The following is an 8,678-nucleotide window of genomic DNA, read 5'->3' on the forward strand; positions in this document are numbered from 1 at the left end:
TCCACATCGAGCCGGGTCGTAACATAAATCCAGAATCAGGCCTGAACAAAAACAACCAATCAGAGCCAAGAAAGATATAAAGATGCTTTGGGTTGGAGGCTTGAAGACAATTGATTGTTGAGTCTCATTCCCAGCATTAGTATTCAACAACCTGCAAATGAGACCTAAGAAAAACTGTCTTTCTCTGCTCTGATTGGTTGAGTTCAGACCTGGTGGATTCTTGCAAAAGCCATTAGGAGCACTAGGAGGTGCCAGAGGAACCTGATTTTTTCACAAATTTAAAATCTACCTACTAGAGCTTTAATTATCCTGATAATTCATAAAAATATAAGTTTCCCATAATCAGGATATTAATATTTACCAATATTTATCTGCCCTAACAATTATTGGGCATCCCTAGTTGACATCACAGTTGTGGGACATGAACAAAAGTGCTCTTTAGAAACAAAAAATGCTTAATAAATTGGATTAAAATTACATTTACTCATTTATATAATTATATCCAAAAATTATATCCAAAATGTATTTATCTTAATTTTTTACTGCTGCTGCTACTAAGAAATGCCTGTAATTGCAGAAACATTTATTTGTAGTCTCCAAGCCCAGTCCAAGGTGAGGTATTACCTCGAGAGACATAGAAGTCATTATACAACAGTGTTTACAGACAGAAATGCAAAGAGGCCACTCATAATGCCAGTGTGCCATCCTTCCTTTTCAGAATGTCTGTCCAAAGCATAAGCCCACAGCGTCATTATGTAGCACACATCACACACAGCAAACCATCTCCTGCTCACACAGTGTACAAGCACTTTAATAAAGCGTATCGTCATGGGGACATCTTTTCCACAGAAGGTCATCTGCTCTGTTGCCCCACAGCGGTGCACTTATGGAGCAGTAAATAGCCTTAGCACTAGACAGGCGCCAAAGTTGGGCTGCCATTCGAGGAGTTAATGAGGTCTAAAGCAGTGGTAGCTGGGCCGCGGCAAGCCCTGCGAACACACTTCTGGACACAACACATCCAAGTGGACAGCAGCCGCTCAAGTGGCTAATTGGAAGAGTGGCAATCAGGGAACACAACAAACATTGCACCTACTGTGTATCATCGACCTTGACTCCAATGCCAACACACACAAACACAAACACACACATGCTCAGAGGGGGAGAGAAAAACAAAGAGAGAGAGAGGGAGAGGAAAAGCAGACACACTGCATGGAGCCGTGAGGCATCACATTAGCACACACTGGCCTCCATTTTATCTCCTGTGGTCTTTGTCAGTGTTGCCTTTTTACCAGTTGGGAGCCGGCGGAGACTGGGGGAAATGTGTTTGACGGGTTGGATTTAGAAATACCCCGAGACTCAGACCTTTTGTTTGGAAAGATTGAAAAGTGGATATGCTGTGTCATACCTGCTAATGAAGAGCCAGTTTTAGCCACAAACACCGACCTCCCCTGTCATTGTTCATTATCACCATCCAGGGATGGGCTTCTCTATTGTTTGCCTACCTGCCCATCACATTTATTTTGCTACCCAGCATGCACATGAACATGTAAGAGCATAAAAAGGCCCTTTAGGTCACAGTTAGTGAAAGATTCTGTTGTGCCCCCTATGCTGACATCTGTAGCAATTAAACTATGTGTTCAGCCCAATGCTCTAGAGACAGAGCACTGAAGAACTAATTTAAATGTATAAACCTTTACCCTCTGAGGTTCCAACATGTGTCTATTATGCTGCACAACAACAACTCTTGAGCTGAGCTAAAGTTTCCCTGTGGAGTTTCAGACTTGCCAATTAAGGATTATTAAAACCTGTCAACACTCACACAGGTGTTTTGAGCTAACCTGGCTGATTAGACCTCTGCTCATGACTGTGTGTAGTACTGTAATTGACATCTTCCTGAGTCCTCTACCTGTTATGTCCGGCCTATAGGGGTAACCAGAGCATAGCATAAAAATGACTCCCCTCTCCCCCATTCTCAGAGAAGACCAGTGTCACAACAGCTGCAGATCAACAGAATTTATTTATTAATCAATCAGGGTAGTACTAGAGGTATCAGGGTGAGCATGGCCCAAAACAACAAACAAACAGAAGAAACACAGAAAAAAAGGTATTGGCCAAAAGAGCTTCCCACCCCTACAGCTACTAGGACTGCTATTATAGAAGATATTTACATTGTCTATCGTGATCAATCTACTGACACTAATTCAACACTCTAATCAATACACTATGGTTGGCTTTGGAGTCAGGCAAAAGTTTTGCATCTATTAGGGTGGGACAAATTGCACCTTTACCTTTCCTACCGGAAAATTGAGATTTGTGACTTAATAAATCCCCATCAAAGCTCCAGCCCATCTTCAACCTGAGCTGGTCTAATCAAGTCTAATCTGCTAGAATAACTGAAAACAGGTGGTGGAGGGGGATGAGTAGCTCCAAGATGTAGCCTTATGCAGTGCTTCAAAAACAGGTTGTTGAAAGGTGCAAATAAAGGCCTAAGATAAAAATAAACAAAGGGGAGAGGGGGGTAGAGCTGCTGCAGAGTAGACAATGAGAGAGAGAGAAGCACTCAAAAACAGTGGGGCCCTAAGGTGTTGGTTACCCTAATGATCACCTGCAGAGTGAGCAGAGAGACAGGTGAATCACACAGCACACAAGATAACATAGCAGGGGTTGTCACAGTAACACGCCAAGTAACACAGCAATGTCCAGAAAAGATGTGGATGTAATTAATGCAGGATTTAAAGTACTTAGTCCCCTCCATTCAAAATCAGTGTTTCTTCTTGCTCCTACAGTGTGCTGTATGAATGATGTATGTGCAGAGTTTGACTCCAGAAGGATGTTTTTTACATTCATCTACTGATAGTGAATAGTTTCTCTGTGCTCATTGAAAATCAGATTTTAAGGGGCGGGGCCTAACAGCATGATTTGTGACATTACAAATAGTTAGGAAGTCAGTCCTGGTCCAGTGTGAAAAAAGGCTTTAACTCACATATAAAGTTATTTTCTGTTGATATTAACTGAGGGTTTGTATCACAAAACTATCACGATACCACACTAACTCACTCCAATGTCTTATTTCTTCCTCCCCATCCCCTCAGATAACCTGTGCAACGGGAAGTTCCACAAACACCTGCAGGACCTGTATGCCCCCCTGGTGGTGCGATATGTGGACCTGATGGAGTCTTCCATTGCTCAGTCCATTCACAGAGGCTTTGAAAGGGAATCCTGGGAACCTGTCAAGTGAGGATCCCTTGATTTATTTCACCTTTACCTGTCTTAGCTGGGAAGTGATGTGTTTTGTAGCCACTTTCATTTTGCAGACCTGTGCACAGATTTAGCTTAACTCCTCATTGGCCACTTTATTAAGTACACTTGCACCGAGTGGTGAAAATGTTATGTAAAAAACTATAAGATATCAGACTTATAAATCTAACTTATTAAAAAAAAAATTACATCCATTTATATTTTTGTTAATAGAAAAGATTGTATGTATTTGTATTTTCTAATATATAAATAACCACATTAGGGAACATATCACAATATATCTAGGATACATGATGAGCTGACCTTTGTAATATAAAGATACATTACTCTGATTGTGTTCTAGTACCCCATAATTCCTCTCAGCTCAATGTTGAAGTTTAGAAACTCAACATAGTTAACAAGTTTCAATTTGGATAGAATCATTGGGTGTAACTCTAAAGGCCTCTGCACACCAAATTATCCGGTCTGTCGGTACGTCGTCGGACAAAGGTCTGGCGAGGTTGGGCTCTGATAATTGGTTTGGTGTTGTCCCGTGCCCTGTCGTCCAGTCCCGGCGTCGGCGTTCATTTTGCCGATTTCCGACATGTAGAATCGGCCCAGTGCCGTCGGCTCGAATGATAAATCTGATTGGTGGAGATGCTAGCCCCTTTGACTAGCGAATCAGTGAGGTGCACGAGGAAAAACCCGGAAGTGGACTATGGTAACATACTACGCCAAACGCCAGTATATTTGTTATTATTAGCATTCGTATTTTTTTCCCGTTCAGCGAGTAATGACAATAACGATCCTCTTGTACTACTATCAACAACTCTCTGATGAAAACAATGACTGACGACAGCGTGCTCTGGTGTTTACTTAGGTTCTAGAGTGATCCCGTCATTTTCGGTTTTTTCATTTTTTTTGGGCTGACAACCCACAGATTAAGCGCCGCCGTCTGTTATGGGGACGTATTACGCATTTGCCGCACGCGCAGAACGTACACTCCAGTTTTAGCGGTTCGGTTTGGTGTGATCGGTAGGCTTTTTTTGACTCAAGGAAGACGGGAAGCCGACTGATCAGTTCCGACTGCTTTTTCTGCCGAACGGTCGTCCGTTCGGGTTGGTGTGCAGAGGCCTTAAGAACAAAACACACATTGTGAAATCGAAAACTTCCATTTCTAAAATTGAAGAATGCACTAGAGCATCAGCGTCTCATATAAAAACAATGGACACTACGGCAGGCCAGACACCATTGATAAAATCAGTAATTTTACCTAGCAGAAAAACGTAAAATGCACTTAAACTGGACTGAAACAAAATAAAACTCAACCTTTTTCTTTCTCAGTCTTCCCACAGTCTTTCCAACAATTACAGAGTTAGATTAGATAGATTAACTCTAATGGAGAATGAGCCAACTTCTCACTTCAGCTCAGTAAACAGTTTCCTAATAATCCTAATTGTCGATTGTCTAGTTTCACACTTTCTTCCATACATTATGATGTCCATTTAGTAAATTATGGTCCAATTTAGAGTACAATAGATGATAATGTATGCTTTTCGGCGGGGCTACATTTTGATTGACAGGTCACTCTCAGTGAGTCTTACCAGCCCACCAAACTCAGATCAAACTGTCAAACTGGGCAGTGCTGATCAAATATGGATCCAGATTATGTTACTGCGTTGACTATTTCTCACCTACAATTGTTTCAGAAACATACTTCAGTGTACTGTTTAGCTGGCATACGAGATCATGTGTGACCAGGCGAGCTGCCATTATTTCCGGCTACGGACGAGTCAAAACTGTACAGCCAATGAGCGTAGTTCAACTCGTAGTGCGTCACGTCTGCCGGCTCGCCCTGGCTCCGTCTAACTGTCAAACTGTCATGGAGGTGGCCAAAACAAAGAATTCGAGGCTTCAAAATGGTACTCCACAAACCAATGGGCAACGTCACGTTAGGTTTTTTTTCAGTACTATACTGTATATCCTGTCTATGTATACTGTCTACCGATATTTTGGTAAATACAGAAAAACTTACCTCCAAAAGGAAATGAAACAAGGCCAGTACTGTTACAATTTTAAAACTAAAAACATCACCAAAGTAGAATATGTCAAATAATTGACTAACACCATGATGAATGCATCTTACATTCTATAACTGACAGCTTTTAGCTACATTTACTTCTCTCTAATATGTGTTTCATAGAGCAGATACTGAATACTTTATTCTGAATCAGTGAAATGCTACTGAACCCCAAATACCACTTTAGGACTAGGACACCATACTTCTAGCACAATTCCTGTCCACTCTTATAGTTCTACTTTGTGTTGCATTTTGCTAGTATTTTTCAGTTGACTAATTGGTTGGGTTTTAAAGTTGCAGTGAGCTGGGATAGTTTTGGATCTGTAAGTGCTAATGGGTATATAACAAATCAAATATCACAAATCAGTATGTTTAAAGTGTGACTTTAACTTAATCATCAGCTTTGAATCTCTGTTCTTTGTCTCCTGTGACTCTGTTTCTCTCTACAGGAGTATAACGAGCACTCTGCCCAATGTTAACCTCCAAATGCCTAAAGTACCAAATCTAACAGTGCCAAGTGTTAACCTCCCACAAATGCCCAGCTTCTCTCCGCCCAACTGGATGATTGCTAATTCTAACTCAGTGTGTGTATTTGCTTTGTGTAGCCTGAGACCTGCACACATGTCCTTGGCATGAATGTGGCATAAGTCATATGACCCCAACGCAGCAGGATTACCTGTAACATTTATATGTTACTACTACTACCACTACCAATACTACAGTGTCACAACCCGGCTCTGGAGCAGAGGTCGTGAACAGCTACTGTTAATAATAGGCCTACTATTACTATTGATATTACTACTGCTACTACTATTACTATTATTGCGACTGCTAATGCTACTGCTACTACTGATTAATAATAATTAATAATAATTGTATTTATATTGCAACTACAAAAGCAAAAACAGGATACTCAGAAAGCAATATAACAACCCCAAAAAGGCAAGACAGATATAAAGAACAAGAAGACAAAATATGGTAGAGGGAAGACAATGATGATGAAAGATAAGGGTGGTGAATAATGAATAAATACATATATTTGTAGCTAGTTATCAGAATCAGAATCAGAATCAGAAATACTTTAATAATCCCCGTGGGGAAATTACTTGAAAGGTGGGTACAAGAAACAGGAAAAACAAGAGGAGAGGAGGAGTTAGTAGTAGTAGTTAGTTAGCTAGTTAGTTCTATACTGTGCTCTTTTTTATAATTCCTTTTATTATGATTTATTAATGGTATAGAAACTGTTGCAGCTGTTTTCAGACTGAAATTCTAACTGATTAAAGGTAAGATTGTCAGTTAACTTTCTATAGCACTACTTACAATAGTGCTATAAACAGAGACAAAACAAAAAAGCATATAAATCATTCTTTCTTCTAGATTCTGATTTCAGTGAGGGCTTTCTATTAATATGTATGTGACAGTGTGAGCGCTATCATTAAAAGCACTCTGCATATCTCAATAAACACTTGACACATCATCCATAGCACTTTGAGAACTTCAGCGAAACGTTGTCTGCACCGACGACGGGGATCAGAGGTGTAAACTCCTTCATACACTGCAGCATCCTGCAGAGTGTGACGCTGTCGCTGCAGCACATCCATCCCTATTCCCTCATCTGGAGGCTTGTGGATACACATTCAAAAACACCAGTCCTGAAACTTTCATTGTAAAAAAAAGAGCACTGCATTTAAATCTTCACTTTATATTTAGTAACCAATTCACTTCCAGAAAGAATTGATTCCAACAGAGATGGTAGACTTGTTTCATTTGCGCCCTCCGAGCTCAGGAGAGTTAGCAGAGAAGCCCACACTGGCGATCCAAAAAGACCCATGGAGGCAGGTTTTCCAGTGCATACATGAATACTTAAGAACCTACATAGCTATTGTAGTATGCTGCTGCTGTTGTTGGGGTTTATAAAGGCCTAAAAGCCACGTTCATGCCACCGTCATGGCATGGTGTGTGTGGACAGATGGAGAAGGCACTGACTTGGAAATGGAATCCCAACATTTTCACTCCTGCATATGTATTTTTATATGGACTGGAAAGATGCAAAAGCATAACAATGAGAAAGAAAAAACAAAAAACAAACCAAAGAGCAACTTAATGAATATAATCTTACATATTATCAACACTGAGGATATAATGTTCTACATGGTGATACTTAGATAAATTACTAATTAGCAGGCATGTGGTTTTACTGGTATCTAATTTCTAGACTCACGTATTTGTCATTTACTCCTATTCGATTCAACTCTATTCATAATGTTTTCCATGCTTGTTAATGCACTTAAATGCTAACAGCAGCATGCTAATACAACATCCCCTAACATGGGTGCTGGAAGTAGGTGTGCTGAGGGATCTGCAGCCCCCCCTAAAATCTGGCATAATGAAAACCATTCATTCATAAAGATGTTTAAAATTATAATGACTTTCTACTTTACTTACATGTACACACTGGTATTTATGGCAGGAACAAGGTTTTGCATTGTTTTTGTATCAGTTTTATCCACTAAAAAGTTATGAAATGTGTGTAAAATGTTGTTAATAGCTGTTAAATTATCCTGGCCATTCAAATTAATGCAAAAACCATGACTGTCATGACTTTAGCATTTACATCATTACACAGACAGACTTTCTTTCACCACCCCCAACTCTGACCTCCAGCATCCCTGTCCACTAATTAGCAATACACACAAAATAGGCTACAGCTAAGGCTAAAGGTATTTGGTAATGAACAAAGTATTAGACAAGTTTAAATTTCAATCTGATGACGCTGCAGTAATTATATCCTCCTGAGACCCAGCCTGTTCATTTATGTACTCTGTAGTGGACATTGGTTTTTGGGCTATATCTCTTGACTTATTTTATAAGTTGAAAATTACAAGGCCTTACTAATAATCTTCTGTTAAATATTATGGAACATATTCCCTGTCATTCCGATTCTTCTGCTTCCGTTGCTAGGCAACACCTAGAACAGGGTATGCATGGCTAGAATATCCTGACAAATTTTTCTCAGGACAGCGTCTTTACTGCAGCTAACTTAATTTTTGAAAAGTCCTTTCTTTTTTGTTGAGTGGATATTCTCATTCATGCAAACATAAAAAATAATTGAAAATACATTTGTGTGGTTCACACTAGCAAGCAGCTCTTTCGCTATTGCCGTTGTGGTTGTTAATATTAGTTTAAAGGACCACTTGTGTAGGGATTTATTGCCATCTAGTGTCTTGCAGGACTGCAACCATTTGAATACCCTATCTGGGAGCCGTGTTTGGTTTGTCTGTTCTGGGCTACGTGTAGAGACATGGCAGTTCAATATGCGGACCTCCACCAGGAGAGGGCCTCGCCTCCCCCTCTGTAGACA

General features: G+C 40.1%; 1 protein-coding gene across 1 annotated transcript in view; it reads left to right on the forward strand.

Moving 5' to 3' along the window:
• The first annotated feature begins 950 nt into the window (after positions 1-950).
• The window catches only part of LOC118328056 (calcium-dependent secretion activator 1-like), a 55,442-nt gene continuing 47,714 nt past the window's right edge, over positions 951-8,678 (forward strand). Inside the window, exons 1-3 of the mRNA XM_035661660.1 lie at positions 951-1,041; positions 3,093-3,234; positions 5,767-5,901. Coding sequence (XP_035517553.1) covers positions 951-1,041; positions 3,093-3,234; positions 5,767-5,901 — 368 coding nt within the window. The remainder of the gene's footprint in view (positions 1,042-3,092; positions 3,235-5,766; positions 5,902-8,678) is intronic.

The sequence above is a fragment of the Morone saxatilis genome, unplaced genomic scaffold (genome assembly GCF_004916995.1).
Source record: "Morone saxatilis isolate NCDOM2014 unplaced genomic scaffold, NCSU_SB_2.0 Contig18, whole genome shotgun sequence".
Classification (NCBI taxonomy): Eukaryota; Metazoa; Chordata; class Actinopteri; family Moronidae; genus Morone; species Morone saxatilis.